The following is a 21,882-nucleotide window of genomic DNA, read 5'->3' as shown; positions in this document are numbered from 1 at the left end:
TAAAAGTATTATTAATAAGAACATTATAATACATAGTATAGTAAAGGCGGTATATAGTATCAAAGATAGTCAGCCTCATATAAGATTTTTTTATTTATTGATTTAGCAGCGAAATAAAACACTAACCAAACGAAACCAAACCACCCTGTATAACGTAAACATTTATAAAAAATGTCTATACCTGTGAGGCAGATTCATTTCTCCAAAAAATCCTATAATAATATATATATATCGCCACTACAAGAAAATCGACAAAATAAAATAGTTATTTTTTGTAAACAGTTCTTCGTTAATCCCAAACGGAAACTACTTGTCAGAAGTTAGGTTTACAGATATACAAATTTGCCTAACGAACAAAAAAATGCTTAACGGAAGCAAAAAAAAATACAAAGAATAAAAACTATTTAAAATATTTAAATTCAACTATTCGAGAACACTTTAGTTTTTTAAAACAGATACGTCTACAAAAACCGTTGACGTTCTCTTAAAATGACATTATATCAAGTTAAACTTCAAAATTGACAATTACTACCTGATAACAAATACTTAATAAGGCAAAACCCTAGGGTAAAACCAAAAAGCCCCAAACTTTCTGTATGATTATTTTTAATTTTTACGTATATGTTATGTTTATTTATGTTATGTTCTTTAAAATCAAAGAAGCGATTGCGATACATTACTAACATCTACAGATGCATGAGCAATACATTTATTTTTATTAGATTGTATTAAAAAAGCCTCTTTTATTTTTCTTTTAGAAGCTATAGCTTCTTTCCTTAGCTTCTTTCATTATAATTTTAGCGTTATTAAAATTTGTTCTGTGTCCTGTGTCCCATGAATGCTGACAAATCTTAGATTTGTGAAAATCTCCGTTTCTTAAATAATCTTTATGTTCTTTAATTCGAACATTTAGTAAAAAGAGGCTTTTTTTAATACAAAATACAATCTAATAAAAATAAATATATTGCTCATGCATCTGTAGATGTTAGTAATGTATGGCAATCGCTTCTTTGATTTTAAAGTATAACATAACATAAATAAACATAACATACGTAAAAATTAAAAATAATCATACAGAAAATTTGGGGCTTTTTGGTTTTACCTTATCCGGTAGTAATTGTTAATTTTGAAGTTTAACTTGATATATTGTCATTTTAACAAAACGTCAACGGTTTTTGTAGACGCATCTGTTTTAAAACACTAAAGTGTTCTCGAATAGCTGAATTTAAATATTTTAAATAGTTTTTTTCTTTATTCTTTGTATTTTTTTGCTTCCGACGACGGAAAGAGGTAAGCTTTCCGAAACGTTAAGTATTTTTTTGTTCGTTAGGCAAATTTGTATATCTGTAAACCTAACTTCTGACAAGTAGTTTCCGTTTGGAATTAACGCAGAAGTGTTTACAAAAAATAACTATTTTATTTTGTAGATTTTCTTGCAGTGGCGAAATACCCATATAGGATTTTTTGGAGAGTAAACATCTATTTTTTAACTTATATTTTTTTTTTTCAGAGAGCGTTGTAGGTTACGAATATAAAGCTCAACTAAACCACAACTTAAAGTTAGTAGAGTCGTTGGAAGAGTAAGTCATTTTTAAAAATGGCAAACAACACAATAAATTTTTTAATTTTTCCAGACTACAGACATTGGGCTCCCATTTAGTAGTGGCATTTCGATATATTCCAATCGTATTTTGGCTGTTCCTAAGCAGAGGTAGAAGAGCCCTTAAGATTATAAGAAACGTTCATACTACTATTTATAATGTAAGATCTGGTCGGTGCATATTGTGATGTAACGAATTTTCGCATTCGTATTCAATGCCTTCATATTCGCATATTTCTCGACATTCGTATTAAACTATCATGTCCGAAAAGAAATGAAGAGGCGGCTGCAATAACTAGACAGATCTATTTTAATAATTTGGCTAGCCAATGTAAGCAGCTCCAAAATAAACTAAAAATACTAATAGCAATTAAACTTTTAGAAAACGGTTCTTTTTAGAACCTCTTTTGGTGCGAAGTGTACAGGGTGGTCGAAATTTGTCTGTTTTAACAGAGAAAACCTATTTCCTGACTAGATAGGCTATATAATGGCGTAAACCTCCTGTTGATATTTTCACTGCCAACTGAGATACGGGGTCTTTTTGAATTTTTTACCATTTTGAAAATTGCCCATAACTTTTTATTTCGCGGTATAATAAAATTCTGTAAAAACGTTCTTAATGCATTTTTTTAGGTATAATTCAGTGGCGTAGTCAGTTTTTTTCTATACTTGCTGTTTTTGTCAGAAATGATAAAAAAATATATTTTTTTAAATGGAAATCATAGTTGGCTATGAACTTAAAAAATGGTGGCGTTTAACCCTTTCCAACGATATAAAGTTATGAGTATCTATTTCTAAGAATGAGAGAAATATTAGGTTTTATATCTTTATATCGAAGCGGGCCTTGATTTTGTGTTGATCTATTTGCCTAGTTATTTTTTATCACCATTTATATTCTATATTATTATTTATCTGCATAATTAAAGACTTTTGAAAAGGTAAATTAACATTCTATATTATTAATTACAATTGAAATCGGTACAATAAACAAAGAACAAAACTAAAAAAACGTATTTTTGAGGGACGAATGTAGTTTTCTAAAAAAAACCTCAAAGATGTTCAAACAGCACCTCCTTCTTGAATACACAATAAACATATTTTGCGCACAGCGATTTACAGCGATTATTAGGCGAACTGGTGTAATAAGTCCAACAGCTTGCCTAGTAGCCTTCTGCAATTCTTCTGTCGTCCCAACGGTTTTTCCCTTATATATAAGGTCTTTTAATTTCCCCCATAAAAATGTCGAAAGGGGTTAAATCACAGGACCTAGCAGGTCAAGATATGGGGCCCCTTTTTCCAATCCAATTCTCTCCAAATTCTCCATTAACAGTTCAGTTGTAACCCTGGCGTTTTAATTATAATTTGTAATACTAATATAGAATGTTGATTTACCTTTCAATTTTTTTCAAAAGTCTTTAATTATGCAGATAAATAAAAATATAGAATATTAAATTGTGATAAAAAATAATTAGGCAACTAGGTCAACACAAAATCAAGGCCCGCTTCGATACAAAGATAAAAAACCTAACATTTCTCTCATTTTTAGAAATAAATACACATAACTTAATATCGTTGGAAAGGGTTAAACGCCACCATTTTTTTTAAGTTCATATCCAACTATGATTTCCATTTAAAAAAATATATATTTTTTATCATTTCTGACAAAAACAGCAAGTATAGAATAAAACTGAGTACGCCACTGAATTGTGCTTAAATAAGTGCCTTAAGAACGTTTTTACAGAATTTTATTATTCCGCGAAATACAACAGTTATGGGCAATATAATCCAAATGGTAAAAAATTCAAAAAGACCCCGTATCTAGGTTGGCAGTGAAAATATCTGCAGGCGATTTACGCCATTAAACGTGTCTCAGAAATCGAGCCCATGACATCTATGTCGGTTTTGCTCTATCTAGTCAGGAAATAGGTTTACTCTGTTAAAACAGACCAATTTCGACCACCCTGTACAAGATAATTATTAGCTGAATAGTCGTAAAAAACTCGTCTCAAAACTCTCTCGCAAAAACTCGTTATTAGAATATTTTAAACAGGAAAGCGGTAGTAATGGCCCTTTATGTCCCTTAAGTGCTGTTAAGGTGAGTTTTGTTGATGTAAATAGGTAATATAATTGTTTATATATTTAAAATTAATTTATCTTTGTTTCCGAAAATATTTTGATTAAAAGAAAACATGTAAAAATAGGCAACGCTGTGCCGGTTAAGCTTAATCATGATCATGTGACTAAATGTTTATTTGATATGAACTATAGTAATTTTTTGGCAATAAATAACTCGTATTCATATTCGTATTCGCGAATATTGTGAGCAGATATTCGTATTAGCATTAGGGATGGTTAAAAAAGGTTATTCGTTACATCACACTGTATATTATCATCAAGAATTAATCAAGTCTATTTTTTAGATCATCGAAGAGAAGAGAAAATCTTATTTTAAGGAATCAGGTAAGACTTGTTTCTAGAATAAGTTTTGAGGTATTAAATTTAAAACTAAAAAATGTTTGGGGTTTGTCCTCCTCCACTTTATTTATGAAATTAAAGCACAGATTATAATCTTTGTTTTTTCTTTATTGTTTTTCGAGGTTCCAATTTTCGGAATTGGGCACTAGTTAGGTTACTAGTTTGCGCACTTATTACTTATTACGTACTTATTACCTATTACGCCCACTTATGGCCTCTAAAATTGTGCACAGCGCCTGACCGCCACAGTTATTAGAGAGATATCGGAAAACCGAATAGCGTCATTCAGTATTTACGCGTACCTTATCATGGTTACGATATGCGCGAGTCAATTTTTAACGCAACACCCGCTAATAACGTTACCGCCTGACGTAATTTGCGGATCAATTATACACCAAGCGCTCTTTCTAAATAACCTCTGATAACGTTTAAAAATTGCTTAAATGGGCATGTGCGGGTATTTGACAAACGGAGCCGGCCGGCGAGATCTTTTATTTTAGGTTATGTTTGAATTGTTTTGAATTATTGCTTTAGTTTTATTAGGTAATTTGATATTTAAGTAGCTGGGATTAGTTTAATTAAATAAATATGGCTCAAAATATGGATTCCACCTCTTCCAATACTAAAGAACCTATAAAGAGTCTTAGGTTTACAGCAGATGACGACTTAGCCCTTCTAAGAGAATTTGTTGCTTGTTGCCCTAAACCCACTGGCAGACGTTGAACAATAAAGCACTGGAAATAAGCACTTTAGCCCTTTAGTTTTAAAATACCTAGTAAACAAAACAATTTCAAAGTTTTAAATTCAAAGTTAGGTTAAGTTTAAATAGCGGACGCGACACGATCAGAATTCTTTCCGATCCGATAACTATAAATGAAGAGAGTTTGTCGCCCACTAGTCCGCTGCGCGGCGCGGCACTGGGAAGAGAATTTTTTCCGGCTGCGAAGGGACTGCACCCACTATAGCGCGCTTTTGAAACGCGGCAACGCTATTTAGTTATAGTCTGTAGTTTATTTTTTAAAGCAATGAGTTCAAGTACGGACGAAAGCGTATTTTTTGTGCTCTTCTAACAGTGGAAGAGGATAAGGGGGTGAGGAAAAGTTTGGACTCATACGATTAACAAAAAAAGAAAGAAGTTTGGAGAATTTTACCATCTTTTTCCAGATTTAATAAAAGACAAAATTATTTTTTCAGTATTACAAAATATAAAGGAAACATTTTACGCACTCCTCAATTGAGGGTTTTAGAAGAAAAAACACCGGGTATATCTACTCATCATATTTTTTCAGAAGAGACAAATTACTAATATTTTTGATAATTCTTATTTATTCTGATGTGTATATTAGTTATGTGGTTAAAAAAACCCTGATCTTTTTTATATATTTAGGTAATTAGAATTTAAAAATTGGAGATTGTCACTTTTGTTAAAAAGTGGAGATTGCCAGTTTTGCCTCTACATCCCTCAATTATATTAAATCTTTGATAGAAAGGCATTTCGTCCATCTGCCTCTAGTGAGGGAAGACTAAAAAAAATATCATGTTCCTTTATGAAAATCGATTTGCCTAATTTACCTTTAAAAATACAATTCTGCCATTGATACATATCACTAGTTCCTAGTCAAAAAGCCAACTGAAAAGACTCGAATGCAAAATTATTTCCCTTGTGAGTACGCATACTGCAACGCGCCGAAACGCGGGAGACGGAAAAAAGTTGCTAGAGAAGTCTTCCGGCTTCTTGACGGAAATCCCGCGGCGCGCTTCTGCGCTGCGCGCTCTAATGTACATTGGTCCATTTAAATACATGGCAAGCAGACAAAAGAAATTTCCACATGGCGCCGCGCGGCGCCGCGCCGCGGGCTAGTGGGCGACAAAATACCACCTCACGTAAAGGAAATAATACCTGGCCTTATTAACGTCCATGCACGCTATTCGGTTTAGCGATATTTCTCTATTACGCTGTTTATTGTTATTTTACGCGAGTTTATTTTTGCGCACAGGAAATTTGACTCGTTTGCACATCGTCATAAAAAACAATTTTCGTACCACGAATTAGGGACAAGATTTTTATCTGTACACTTATAGGATACCTAATCTGTGATTAAAGTCTGTGGGCAAAGTCAAGGAAGGTTATTTGGACAGACAGCATTCAAAAATGACAGAAAATACATGAATTTCAATATCCAAAATTTTGAAAATATTTGCAGTCGATTTCCTTATTTTTATAAATTTTTCGTGTAGTGTCTATAGTCGAAGAGCCGGGTGCAAAAACATGTAAGAATTTTGTGAAGGCTCATATTTTCAAAATCGATTGCATTTTAGCGTTAAAAAGCAAAAGTACAGTCAGCAGTTCTAGTCGGGGACTGTTTTCTGAAGGCTGAAAATTTGTAGATAACATTCGAATGCAAATTTTTAGATATACAGGGTGTCCCAGGCTGAGCGTGCATTAGAAGTTCCTAGAGAACTACAACATCTAGCTCGGAGATTTTTTGCATATCATAGTTTCACAACGAGATCTATCGATTAAAAATATTTTCAATATGGCGGCACTTCCGGAAATACCGGAAGTTGACAGCAACTTTCTTATTTTAAATGGGTGCCCCCATTTTTTATTGTGTATGTACTTAAATTCTATGTAAATTTTTATAAATTTTGATATTAAACACTCTATATCTAACATTAACCGTTTTTGAAAAAAAAATATTTAAAATTTTTGAACGAAAAAAACTTCCTGTCAAAAATATGTGCATAGCCTAAACGTCAAATTTATTGATTACCACAGCCACTGTGCCATAAAGAGAAAACATGTGGCTATCTATTCCAAAAATTAAATTGTTCGAATGTCACATAATGATGGCCGCAGCTGTCATAGAATTGAACGATTAAAAAAGTATCATAATTTTTTTTTTCAAATGGAATCCCACTTTTTTTATTTCTCTAGTGAAAAGGCTGTTTAATTCGTTACTTTTTAACTATTCATGTTCCTATACCTAAAAGAAATCGTTTTTGAGTTATATAAGATTAAGGTCGATTTATAAATTGAAAACGGTGCGGTTCGACGTTGCGGTTGCGATTATTTCTATTGGCTATTACTAACGTTTCAAGGTCAACGTTCCTGTCGAAGTTAAATATTGGTTAATTTTTGACGTAAAACGTCAACAGCAACAACAATCGAAAAATTTATAATCAATTAAACATCCTGCGTATAAACAAACTTTTTACCTACCGTAACGTCGGGCGTCGACCCGCAACGTTTTCAGTTTATAAATAGACCTTTAGTTTTAAAGCGTATATTTTTCTTGATTTTAACCAGTAGCCTATGAACACAGCTTAAGTAAAAAACAGCTCGGACAGTGTAGCGTGCCGCTTTGATCTTTTTACGCTCGGATTTGCGATTCGAAAGAGGGAGAACTCTAGAGCGGCGAGCTCTCTCGCCACAACCAATAGCCACGTAAGCGGCAGTCAGCCCAGAGATGTATTAAAAAATTTTTTACAGGTGACGTAAAAAATTATTCGACTGGTGCTAGAACATAATTTAGATACACGTTTTTTAAATTGTTGACTTTAAATAAATATGCATTCTCAAAGAAAAACATGTGAGACAGTGTTTAAATTTATAAAATTAAACGAAAATAATAATAAATTTGAATAAACAATATTTGGCGATATAATTCCGGAAAAAGCCAAACCGCTCCGAAATTTTCAACAGTTTTGGGTCGCGACCGTTGCAAGAATAGCGCCAAATAGTGTTTGCATTGTCCTTATGGGCACTTTCCAATCTAAACTTGTTTCATTTATCTATGCGTTATCGTATGAACGGGTCCGTTGACGGGCTGAAGTAAAATATTTACGGATGAAAAGTGGCGCGAAAATGCTATGACCAATCAGAGCACCGTCGGACCATCGTATCAACGTATAACGGATGCATGAAAATCAAGCTTAAGGAAGGAGTATCATGCTATCCATGTATTCATGCTTGGTGGGCGGAAAAAGGACTCTAGGGTGGGGATCCTTGACAGTTCTGTTTGACGATTCGTTTGACACATTTGAATTTGATTTGAAATTTTGTGGATTCGTCAGTCTTTACGGAGTTTATTTTATGTTATTTATTATTTATTCTACTACTAATAGTTGTATAAAGGTAGTAAATCTAGATGGAAATTGTGGCAGAATTTAAATTAACAGTGACACTATCGCGATTTGTCGAAAAAGACTCTAAAATAGTTGGTTGTGTAGCGTGTGATAGATCTCGGCAAAAATGTGTGAAATAATGGAACAACTTTTCGCTAGTAAGTGACTATATAATATACATACGTGTAGTAAACCGAGCATTTATGAAATTCACTTAAAATAACTAATTATATATTTTTTCTTGCATTTTTGCTTTTATTTACTACTTGTCAAAGATTAGATGTCAAAGAATTTAGATACTTCAATTTGACTAGAGTATCCATAGAGAAATCCTAATATTTAGCTCTTTGAATAAGAAGACTAAGGAAGGAGCATAATGCTATCCATGTATTCATGCGTGGTGGGCGGAAAAGCCACCATAAAAGCTCTCTAGGGTGGGGATCCTTGACAGTTCTGTTTGACGATTCATTTGACACATTTGAATTTGATTTGAAATTTTGTGGATTTGTCAGTCTTTACGGAGCTTATTTTATGTTATTTATTATTTATTCTACTACTGATAGTTGTATAAAGGTAGTAAATCTAGATGGAAATTGTGGCAGAACTTAAATTAACAATGACACTATCGCGATTTATCGAAAAAGACTCTAAAATAGTTGGTTGTGTAGCGTGCGGTAGATCTCGGCAAAAATTGAGTGAAATAATGGAACAACTTTTCGCTAGTAAGTGACTATATAATATACATACGTGTAGTAAACCGAGCATTTATGAAATTCACTTAAAATAACTAATTATATATTTTTTCTTGCATTTTTGGTTTTATTTACTACTTGTCAAAGATTAGATGTCAAAGAATTTAGATACTTCAATTTGACTTACCTGCTTCAGTAGCGTATCGGATGTTTATGGTTATAAACTCAAACTCTTGCATGTTTTTGCACCCGGCTCTTAGACTATAAAATTTAACTTAATAATCCTAGTTAGTTTTATTATTATTAGTTAGTACTTTTATTAATCCTTATTTATTAGTTTTTAATTACCTCTAGTATAAGTGATTTGAGTTAATAATACCGTTTAAGATCGAAAAAAAACGTTGTTTGGAAATGACCATCGATGATATTTACCATATAATTTTATATATAAATTACAACGATCTTCATTTTCAATCCCACTCTGACAGGCTGATTCTTTTTGATCATATAATATATTAACATTTCCAAAACTCTGACATTGTTAAAAAAATGTCATACCTATGTGGCAGATTCATCACCAAAAAAATCCTATATGGGTTTTTCGCCACTACAAGAATATCTACAAAATAAAATAGCTATTTTATGTAAACACTTCTGCGTTAATCCCAAACGGAAACTACTTGTCAGAAGTTAGGTTTACAGATATATAAATTTGCCTAACGAACAAAAAAATGTTTAACGTTTCGAAAAGTTTGTCTCTTTCCGTCGTCGGAAGTAAAAAAATACAAAGAATAAAAAATAAAGAAAAAAAACTATTTGAAATATTTAAATTCAACTATTCGAGAACACATTAGTTTTTTAAAACAGATACGTCTACAAAAACCGTTGACGTTCTGTTAAAATGACATTATATATCATATGACATTATATTATTATAATAACTATTATATTATTATAATGACTTATTATATATAATGTCATTTTAACAGAACGTCAACGGTTTTTGTAGACGTATCTATTTTAAAAAACTAAAGTGTTTTCGAATAGTTGAATTTAAATATTTTAAATATTTTTTTTTCTTTATTCTTTGTATTTTTTTTTGCTTCCGACGACGGAAAGAGATAAACTTTCCGAAACGTCAAGCGTTTTTTTGTTCGTTAGGCAAATTTGTATACCTTTAAACCAAACTTCTGACAAATAGTTTCCGTTTGGCATTAACGCAGAAGTGTTTACATAAAATAACTATTTTATTTTGTAGATTTTCTTGCGTGCTGGCGAAAAACCCATATAGGATTTCTAACATTGTTTTTTTCACTCATTTCGAATTTTCGTCCTGTATTAAGTTTTTCTTTCAGTATGTTATGACAACGATGCACTTCCTTTGGTAGATTCCATGTTATATAATGGTTTCAATAATAAACAGATATTTGACGAAGTATTCTTATTTATTTTAGCAGTAAGTACGTTAATAATAATGATTTAAATCGTAATATCCAACAAAGCCCAACCTACACATAACGTTTTACCTTACGTCTTACATTTTAAGTCAAAACGTACCAAGTAAAGCATTGTGTGTACACAAAAACTACTTTACTTAAAATAAATTGACTGGCGTTTTGCCTACACTGAAAAAAAATGAAAAAGGATGTAGGACTGGAGAATTAGAATAAGTGAAATATTAGCTTTGCGCGTTTACAAATTAAATTTAAATCATAGCAGGACGACGAAAGACGTTTCTAGACGAAGTATTTTCCTTTTTCATTGACAAAGAAAACGTCGGAAAACGTCATGTGTAGACTTTAATTCTAAAATTATTATAATAGTAATAAAAAAAATGTTTTTAGGCAACGGACACATCAGGCGGCACATTAGCCTATTTTTTTACATTATTAGGAATGCACCAAGACATCCAGGTAAAGATTTTCTTATTGATGTCTCTTAATTTTTCCATAGTTCTGTTAATTCCTTAGAACAAAGTATACGAAGAGGTCATGGAGGTAGTGGGACCTCACAGGCCAATCTACCAAGAAGATCTTAACAATTTAAAATATACAGAGCGTTGTATTTTTGAAGCCATGAGAATCTTTCCTGTGGTTCCGTATTTGGGTCGCTACGCCACTGCTGATATACCAGTTGGTAAGAACCTCTTTTGAAATTAAGAAATTTTATAAAATCGTTAAATAGATTTTGTAGTGAAACTTCTTTACGCGCGACGGGGGTAAAATTTCAAGGCCGTGGCACGACACGGCCTTGACACATGAGCTAGCAAAATAAAAACACTAAATCACCACAATACACCAAAACACTTTTACTTTTACACTGGACGCGCGTTTCGCTAACCATGTTAGCATCATCAGCAGATGATTATAAACTACATGAGCTAGCGAGAAAAAAAAGTAGTAAGTCAATGAGGAAGTTGAGATGAGTGTTTGGAGCGTCGTAACTCGGGTCATATATCCTATGTGAGCTAGGGGACTGAAACTCGGAATGTAAATGGAGCTCGAAGAACCCCATCTTTTCATGGCATTTTGACGACGTTTCGTGCACTATGAAACCCCATCATCAATAAATCGAATCAAAAAAATCGTGTGATTCGTTAGTTTTGACGTAAGAAACGTCAAAAGCTATGTGAGCGACGGTGCAGACGGTCCCATCCTGTAAAGTTGGATACGATGCCGACGTTTCGTTTACATCTTCATCAGGATGGGTCTAAGGATTTGATATTGAAGAAAAATGTGGGTCGATTTCGGCATAATTGGGCTACAGGATGATGCCCTCGACGTTTCGAACCGATGCGCGATGCCTCTAAATGGACGAAATCGTCATAATTTTTTTTTATTTTGGGTCGATCAGAACCAAACTCGGCACGTGGATAGAGGTACCCGAATGGAGTCCTCAGACGGACAGACAGACAAACGGAAGTACGAAGAAGTTTAACTTTAAATATGCGCACATACAGGGTCCGGCGATAGTACATCTGTAGCTCCTAGAATAAAAAATTTGGGAATTTTATTTAAGTGCAATCCTAGAATATGTATGGGAATGTATTTCAGGAAAAATATTTTAACTTCTATAGAGTGGCTCAAAAAAGTGTGAGTGGATCGGGATGATTTTTTTGAAATAGAACACCCTGTATATTATTGCATTTTTGGCCTCCTTTCAGATCACTTTACGTAATCCTAAGATATGAGTAAATAAATTTTAATAGTTTCAGAGATATTAACAAATAAATAAAAAATCTATATTTTCAACCTTTCTTAAAAAAAAATATAAAAATACAACACCTGTCATGAAATCAAAACTATATTAGATATTTACTTTAGATGGTCTGCACTTAACTTTGCTATAAATATGGTAATCGTAAATCATACAGGATGTTCAAAATTCTACGGCAAACTTCCTAAAATATAAAATATTTTTTCTCCGTTATTTCAAAGGGAACACCCTGTATATTATTTTTTCAGTAGATAAAGAATTAAAAAATAAATATTTTTCGCATTTAGAGTATTTCAAAACTTTTAACGGTTTCGCAGATATTCGCGGATTTATATTTCATATGGCATTTTTTACAGTACATTTTTATCAAAACCACCCAATGATTTTTCTCTCGTATGTTACCGTTTTAAATACAAAAAATGTTTATTTTCTAATTCTACACCCAACAAAAAAATAATATACAGGGTGTTCCATTTGAAAAAACAAAGAAAATCAGATCCTCATACATACTTTAAATTTACACTTAAATTAAATTCCCAAACTTTTTATTCTAGGAGTTACAGATGCCCGACGCACTATTGCCGGACCCTGTATAGTACACCACATAATTTTAAATAGTTATACCTAAAGTCTGTCCAACGAATCACGGAATATTACGACCGACGACGTCCAAAAAATGATAGAAAATACCGTATGATCGAATAAAAACGGCGTCAGCGATGGCTATGAAATGAAGATCGCTGTCATTTTATATGTAAATTTATATAGGAAATGCCATCGATCGTCATTTCCAAGCCAACTGGACGCCGTTTTTATTCGATCATACGGTACTATTTACCAGTAAAATGCCAGTAAATTAAAGCAACAGCAACCACTGTCACTGTCATATACAGGGTGGTCCGAACTGTATTCCGGAAACTTCGGCAGCATATTCTGCAGATAAAAATAAGTAAAAAAGTTCGTATAAATGTATGTCCTAAAATGCTTACTTTCAGAGATACAGGGTGTAGAAGTTTCATTTTTATTTCGATTTTTTCTAAATAATTTCTGAAGTAACGTCAATATTTGGATTCCTACGTAAAAAATATCTCTTTGTAAAAATCTCTACGAGCAACCGTTCTTAAGATATTTAGCATGGAAATAGACAATACATGTCATTATTGAGGAAAAATAATCACGTTGAGTAGATAGTTATCTCACTGAAATAATAAATTTAGGAAATTTTTATTTTTTTTAAATTAATCATGAATTTTTTTGCAAAAAATGATGATAAAACAGTTTCTGTTGAACTTTTGGTATAAAAACATTTCAAATTTATGATTTCAATCTAATAACTGTTTAGTCAACATGTTTAATTTATGTCAATGTTGACAGGTATTGATAATTTCAATTCCAAATATTTCGAAAACCACTACTCGTAGCGATTTTTACCAAGAGACCTTTTTCACGTTTAAAAAGTCGTAAATGTATATTTTTTTACTCAGTAGTTTTATACAGGTACGGACGAAAAGTTATTACTTTTCAAACCAGTTAAAAGATATGTAGGTGGCGCCCTCTACTAGTAGGAGTCATAATGACATCAAAATCAAGTTTCTCATGTCAAAAAACTCCCAGACACCAATTTTCATCCAAATATTGACGTTACTTCAGAAATTATTTGGAAAAAATCGAAATAAAAATGAAATTTCTACACCCTGTATCTCCGAAACGAAGCATTTTAGGACATACATTTATACGAACTTTTTTACTTATTTTTATCTGCAGAATATGCAGCCGAAGTTTCCGGAATACAATTCGGACCACCCTGTATATCTTGAATGTTTTTTTTTTATTTATAGGTACTAAAGTAATTCCCAAAGACACGAACATATTTATCAGTATATTTAACGTACATCGCAACGAAAATTATTATCCCGACCCTTTGAAATATGATCCAGATAGATTTTTGCCGGAGGAAATTGCCAAACGTGACAGTTACGCTTTCATTCCATTCTCAGGAGGTCCACGAAACTGTATAGGTTAGTAAGAAAATGATCAGTTTAATGGCCCTGTATATTCAAAATATATTTACAGTTCATATCAAATAAACTTTTAGTTACGTGATTAAGCTTGATCGGCACATTTTTTCTTTTAATCAAAATATTTTAGAAATCAAGTTGCCCACTTTTACAGATTTTCTTTTAATTAAAATATTTTAGGAAACAGAATAAATTAATTACAAATATATAAACAGTTATTATTTACATCAACAAAACTCACCTTCTTAACAGCACTTAAGGGACCTAAAGGACCATTACTACCGCTTTCCCGTTCAAAATATTCTAATAAAGTTGCGATGAGTTTTTTGCAACGTCTATTGTACCGCGTCGCACTAAAAAAGGTTCTAAAAAGAACAATGTTCGACGGCAAGTTAACACAAAGAACACAATTCATTTAAACATGATTTAAACCAAAAACTCGTAATACAAAACTAAAGTGTCAAAACGAATGACAATGTCAGGAAATAAATAAATAAATGTGGCAACTTGACATTTTTCCACTTGAATTTCCCGCGGGATATTTAAATTCCATGGATGGCAGCAATGAATTTAAAAATCGCGCTCTCGATTACGTAACTAAAAGTTTAATTGGTATCGAATATATGTAATATTGCCAATTACTGAAGTTAAGGGACGTTACACAAAGTTAGTGTTTGGACCAAAGGTTTGGACGGACGACTGTCCAATCACTTGGGGTGTATTCCGTTGCTTACCTTGGTTATGGTTTTATGTTCCGTTTCTATCGGTTTCCTGAAAGTTTTCTTATTACGGAACACGGTTCTTGGAAAATTCGGTTATAACTGTCACCAAACTAACCAGCGCGAGAAGGCTGGTTTTTCTGGTCTTGTTTGTTAATCAATGTCATTTATGTGAAAGAAATCAAGCAAATATTGGATGTTCCAGTGAAATTCTCATTTAATTTCTAAAATTTGTAATAATATTTTGTATTTACATCCCAAAGCAATGGAGGTAGGCAGTAAATGTAAATAAATTTCATTAACTAAATAGAATGACTTTTTAGGACCATTTAAACTTATCATGCAGCCATTGTTTCTTAAAGTCAGGGTACATTTAAAGAAAACATGAAAAACAAGACAACAAGTAATCGTGAACGTTTTGTAAGCTATAAAAATATTAAATATTGATTAGATTTGTTTATTTATTATTGATCTGTTTTAATATTGGACCTGCATATCTTTACTTGAGCTGTCTAACGAGTTTAACAGTTTATTAATAAAGTACTTTTCAATATTAAACTCCATTGAAAAGAAGAAGTAAATGTAAAAGCGGAGAATAGGTACATTAAAAATCCATAAAAGATAAATTTGATAATAAAGGTATTGAAATTTAGTAAACGTCAACATTTGACGTTTCCAGTATTTTACCAAACCGTTCCGTATCAAACCGATGTTTTTCAGGAACCGCTCTTTACCGTATTTTACCGGTCTGGTTCGCCCGGTTTTGCAACGGAATACAGCCTTGATGTAACTCCCTTGGACAGGGTGTGTCATATTCGCGTGTTTTATCGGATTTCTCGTTTTTGAGAAAAGCTACAAAGATGCGGTTTTCAACGTCACTGTGCTACTTTTTTATGAAACTAAAGATATTACACACAAATTTGTCCTATCCATTTTAGTTCCTGAAATACACGACGAATTTGAAATTGTTGCATTTTTCAGCCCCCTTCATATCTCAGTTATCTTATAACTTATGGCAAAGATGAAAACAAGTCCCATAGAGTTTCTCACATAGAACTCAGTGGCGTAACTAGGTTTTCGCTGGGGGCTGTCGTTCTTGAAATAACATAACACAAACTCATATTTTTTTTAAAAGGAATATCCTGTATGTTATATTCATATACAAGGATATTATTTTCTCATTTTATTTCTCTTGTTATGGGCTTTCCAAAAATATAAAATAATCTGTACTTGGTTTGATTTGATTGTGATAAATAAGATAAAAATGCATCACAATTATCTGGTTAAATTAAATTAAATGAAATAATAATGGTCTTTTAAACTAAGATGATATAGATGTTAAACAGTTATATACATAATACATTTATTTACTTTATCTGTGCAAAATAAGAATAGAGTATAATATATTTTTAGAAATCTCATAAGACAAATAAAATTTAAAAAAATAATATACAGGGTGCCTCATTTAAAAAAATAAACATAAATTTGGGGTCGTTTCGAAAATAACAGCTCTCAGCAAAAAAACAAGTTACGTCACTGAATTCTAAGTGAAAAACTCTACGCAATTCAGTTTTCACCTTTGCGATAAGTTATAGAATAACCGAGATACGAGGGGAATCAAAAAATGCAAGATTTTTTCAAATTCGGCCTCTATTTCAGTAACCAAGTGGGCTAGGACAAATCTATGAGTAGCGTCTTTAGTTTCATAAAAAAGTACAGCACAGTGATGTGAAAACCGCATCCTTGTATCTCTACTCATAAAGGAGGAACCCTATAAATCACAGGAAAATGGGACACCCTGTACACTGTATTAAATGAGCATTGAATTGTTAGTCAGTTTGTATGAAATAAACATAATTTTTCAGGAAAAACCTACGCACTAATGCTATTGAAAACCGCTGCGGCCAGTGTTATCAGGAACTACCAAACGTTTTCCGATTATAAGTCAGTCACTGAACTTAATTTTACGTCCTGTATATCTATGAAAACGGTGCACAAGCTTGATTGTAGATTTAAGCCAAGGATACATCCTGAATAGAGAAAACACGTCAGAAAAAAACATTTTTGTAGGCAATCTCTCAGTTTAATTCTCCGGGAACATTGCTGCTAAAATATTTAAGTGATCGTACCCATAAAATATCGTACCAAATAAACTTTTAGTCACGTGATTAAGCTTGGCCGGCAGAGCGTTGCCTACTTTTGCATATTTTCCTTTAATCAAAATATTTGAGGAAACAAAAATAAATTAATTATAAATATATAAACAGTTATTTACATCAACAAAACCGACCTCTTTAGCAGCACTTAAGGGACATTACTACCGCTTTCCCGTTCAACATATTCTAATAAGGTTGCGGTGAGTTTTTTGCTTGTTTTTTGCAACGTCTATTAAGCTATCTAGTTAATTATTATCTATCTTGTTCACTTCGCACTAAAAGAGGTTCTAAAAAGGACAATCAACTGCAAGGTCTGCTAGTAAAAAAATTTAAGCTTAAAGTCATCTTAAAGTATCTCAACACAATTCATTTAAACGAAAAACTCGTAATATAAAACTAAAGTGTCAAAACGAATGACAATGTCAGGAAATAATTAAATAAATGTGGCAACTTGACATTTTTTACATCACAGCTACCGCCCAGTGGCGGATACAGAGGGGGGCCCACGGGGCACGCCCCCCCCCCCTAAAATCTGTAAATTGTGTTAAAATTAAAAAAAAAATTGGGTGAAATATTAGGCTTTTGGGTCAAAAATGGCGCCCTAAAAATAATATTGTACATTACTTTTTATTTTGGCCCACCCCCAAAAAATAAATTCCTGTATCCGCCCCTGCTACCGCCTGAATTCCCAGCGGGAAATTTAAATTCCCGGTTGGCAACAATGAATTTAAAAATCGCGCCCTCGATTACGTAACTAAAAGTTTAATTGATATTGTTTTATTAATTTATTTTGTTAAGGAATCATAGAGACAAATTTTTCTGTATCACGGAAAATGATTTATATATTTCGGAACCTTTTGCTTTAATCAGCAAAAATAATATCTTTGAAAACTCTATTTAATGTATTAAATAAATGTAAAAGATATCTTTAAAAAGATTAGAAATCCAGATTTAAATATTTTAATAGTTATATTCCCCCAGAACACATTTTATTGTTGTTTTTCATTTCACTATTATTTTTCTTTGAATCCTCTTCTATTATTCCTTTTCTATAATAATATAAAATCAATGAATATATTCGCTGCAACTTTGTGATTGGCACCCTGTTAAAAGTGTATTCCCCCATTCATAAATATACATAAAAATTAGATGTATTAACTATATGATGAACGTACTAATCCTGCAGCAGGATCCTGTACTGTTAATACTGATATCCATTGAGATCACTGTAGAGCAATAAACTATTAAACAGTATTTAATTTAAAAAATAAAGTATATTTTAAAGATATACCGATTTGGTCATTTAAGAAGTATTTTAACGTGCAAGACAGTGATGTAGGCAGCTTAATGGAAAATCAAACGTATTAAAAAGAGATAAAAGTTGGGTTGATACATTTCGTCTATGCGATATTGCCGGATTTTACATCAAAAGTTCAAACTGCACAAGTACGCGTTTATGGAAAATGTTGCATCTAGGGTTGGAACCTTATTTTTCACAATTAGTAACTCATTTTACTACAGATGTCAATGACTAAAGAATATAAGGACATGTAACGCCCCTATACGGGCTGCAGCAGAATTTGTGACCTTAGACGCCTTTTCTTTTGGTGGCAAACAATAAGTTGGTGGCAATCAGTTGGTCACCAGCGACAATTTTAGCAATTTTTAATAGTTCGTGTGTAGTGAACTTTGTATAAACTTTATTACAATGCTGATTAGTTGTTCAGCTTTCAAATGTAAAAGCAGCAGTGACAAGAAAGAGCCAGGAGTTACGTTTAATAGGTAAATAAACAATACGATAATTATTTTTCTGATATTATATGTACTTGATGTGTGCTATACGTCGATACTACCGTATGATCGAATAAAAATGGCGTCAGCGATGGCTATGAAATGAAAATTGCTGTCATTTTATATGTAAAATTGTATAGGAAATGTCAGCAATCGTCATTTCCAAGCCAACTGGACGCCGTTTTTTTTTCGATCATACGGTAGTTTTGTACCTTTTGTTAACATTTTAATACGTTTTTTTCGTAATTAATTAGTATGCTGCCACCGCCTACATCATAGGCGTAGTCAAAACATTTATCAAAAATATAAATAACTCTTCAACTTGCTAAGTTAAGAAAAAAATATGGCCACGGCCCTGTTTGGTGTCATGGTAACAATTTGCTCTCGGGTGTGATTTGTCCTTGAATTCTTTAGTCATTGACAGATGTAATAGATTATATTATCTTCATTTCAGTAGTATATATGAAAGTTTTTAAAATAGTTTATTTTTTTCTACACAAATTTTCCTACCAACATAAAAACCGGCAACATATGCCGCTTTTGATTTTGTCTCTCTGTTTATATTATTCTGTCTTACACTTTAAAATCCAGAGACCACACTTCTAAAATGACCAAATCGGTATAAGACAATTGTGATGAAAATATATTTATGTTTATATTTTATTCTATACTATAACAATAAATAATAGATTAAATAAAGTGTAGTTATGTTATTCCTTTTTAATTTAAAAAACTTATATCCCAATATTAGAGAACAACGGCATACGGTCGAGTCGGCCGCTGCTGCCACGTATACGTAGACGTAAAGCATCGTGTATAAAAAATAAAAAATATAAGAAATGCGCATGCGTACGTAAACGTTTACGTGTTTGTAGGCCGACTCGACCGTATGCCATTGTTCTCTATTTATATAAGACTGTCCAACGAGTCAGGGAGGACCTTGACAGACAATAGTTATTGTCATAAAATTCTATGGTCGTTCTATAGAATACTATGTCATTCTACATTCTATAGTTAATATTTTACTTTAATAATAAATTATATTGAATAATTTATTAATGTTATTTTTATTTTATTAAAATTGTGTTTAATAAGACTGCATTGCAACTGACAAAATATCAAGATATAACTTTTAGGCACGATTCTTACTATACCCTCCCGCCACCGCTACGTCGCGCGTCGAGCTAGTTGCCGGCCACCACAGTAAATATTCTTAAATGGCTAACAATGAACATATTCACGCTACCCGTAACGTCGCCGTCCCGTGTTGGCAACGTTCATCTCATTTACTGCATGCTTTCTGTCGAGACGGCGCTGGCGGCTCGCCGCGCCGTGAATCACGATCAGGGCAGCGATAACATGAGCGATCATTCTTACAGGATAGCTCACTACATATAGGTGCGGCGGTGAACGTGAACGCGTTGGTGTGTGCTAGAATGATCGCTCATATTATTGATCGTGATCGTGATCGTGATCGCGGCCGTGATCGCGCCAGTGTGCGTACAGCTTTAATCGGCACTAAAACGGCCTACACACATTTGCTTACAAGAAAAAAAATCAGTGGCGAACATGTTTTTTTTTTAGAAAAATATACTAGTGATAACCCTAAATATGTCGAACTGTATTCCGGAAGCATATTCTGCAGATAAAAATAAGTAAACAAGTTCGTATAAATGTATGTCCTAAAATGCTTAGTTTCGGAGATACAGGGTGTAGAAGTTTTATTTTTATTTCGCGATTTTTTCCAAATAACTTCTGAAGTAACGTCAATATTTGGATGAAAATTGGTGTCTGGGAGTCTTTTGACATGAAAAATTTGATTTTGGTGTCAATAAGACTCCTATTTGTAGGGGGCGCCAGTTACATGTATTTTAACTGTTTTGGAAAGTAATAACTTTTCGTCTGTACCTGTATAAAACTACTGAGTGAAAAAATATATATTTCCGTGAATTTTTACCTAAAAAATGTCTCTTGGTAAAAATCGCTTCGAGTAATGGTTCTCGAGATATTTGGAATCGAAATTATCAATACCTGTCATCATTAACATAAATTAAACATGCGATGCGTTGACTAAATATTATAGCTATTAGACCGAAATCAAAAACTTAAATTTTTTTTGTGCCAAAAGTTCAACAGAATCTCATTTTTTTGAAGAAAAACTTATGAGTAGTTTAAAAAAATAAAAAGTTCCTAAATTTATCAATTCAGACCAAATAAGTATGTACTCAACCAATTTTTTTACCAAGAGACATTTTTTACGTAAAAAATCACGTAAATATATATTTTTTCACTCGGTAGTTTTATACAGGTATACGGACGAAAAGTTATTTACTATTCAAAACAGTTAAAACACATGTAGGTGGCGCCTCCTACAAATATGAGTCAAATTGACATCAAAATAACCCCCAAGTTTCTCGTGTCAAAAAACTTCCAGACACCAATTTTCATCCAAATATTGACGTTACTTCAGAAACTATTTGGAAAATTTCCATGATTTTTTACGTAAAAAAAATATCTACGAGGTAAAAATCGCTACGAGGAACCGTCCTCAAGATATTTAGAAGCCAATATATATATATTTAGAAGCCTGGGAACAGCCAATACATGTCATTATTGACAAAACAAGTTGAGTAGATTTTTTTGACTAAAATGATAAATTTAGAAATTTTTTTTAGACTTTTTATTTTTTTAAATTAATCATAAATTTTTCTTCGAAAAAATGATGATAAAATAGTTTCTGTTGGACTTTTGGCAAAACATTTCAAATTTACGATTTCAGTGTAATAACTATTTAGTAAACATGTTTAATTTATGTCAATGATGACAAGTATTGATAATTTCGATTCCAATTATCTCGAGAACCATTACTAGTAGCGATTTTTACTAAAAGACTTTTTTTACGTAAAAATGTTCATAAATGTATATTTTTTTCCTCGGTAGTTTTATACAGGTGCGGACGAAAAGTTATTACTCCTCAAGCCAGTTAAAAAAATATGTAGGTGGCGCCCTCTACAAGTAGAAGTCATATTAACATCAAAATCAAATTTCTCATGTCAAAAAACTCCCAGACATCAATTTTCATCCAAA

The 21,882-nt window shown here is 32.4% G+C and overlaps 1 protein-coding gene across 1 annotated transcript in view; it reads left to right on the top strand.

Moving 5' to 3' along the window:
* LOC115881704 (cytochrome P450 4C1-like) overlaps positions 1 to 17,033 on the top strand; it is a 36,443-nt gene extending 19,410 nt beyond the window's left edge. Inside the window, exons 4-11 of the mRNA XM_030899307.1 lie at positions 1,511 to 1,580; positions 1,635 to 1,761; positions 4,021 to 4,060; positions 10,251 to 10,351; positions 10,740 to 10,808; positions 10,866 to 11,031; positions 13,950 to 14,129; positions 16,714 to 17,033. Coding sequence (XP_030755167.1) covers positions 1,511 to 1,580; positions 1,635 to 1,761; positions 4,021 to 4,060; positions 10,251 to 10,351; positions 10,740 to 10,808; positions 10,866 to 11,031; positions 13,950 to 14,129; positions 16,714 to 16,886 — 926 coding nt within the window. The 3' untranslated portion in view covers positions 16,887 to 17,033. The remainder of the gene's footprint in view (positions 1 to 1,510; positions 1,581 to 1,634; positions 1,762 to 4,020; positions 4,061 to 10,250; positions 10,352 to 10,739; positions 10,809 to 10,865; positions 11,032 to 13,949; positions 14,130 to 16,713) is intronic.
* The last annotated feature ends 4,849 nt before the right edge of the window (positions 17,034 to 21,882 follow it).

Source organism: Sitophilus oryzae, unplaced genomic scaffold, assembly GCF_002938485.1.
Source record: "Sitophilus oryzae breed Bouriz unplaced genomic scaffold, Soryzae_2.0 scaffold_172_pilon_pilon, whole genome shotgun sequence".
NCBI lineage: Eukaryota > Metazoa > Arthropoda > Insecta > Coleoptera > Curculionidae > Sitophilus > Sitophilus oryzae.
Note: the sequence above shows the minus strand (reverse complement) of the source record. Positions and strands in the feature narration are given on the sequence as shown.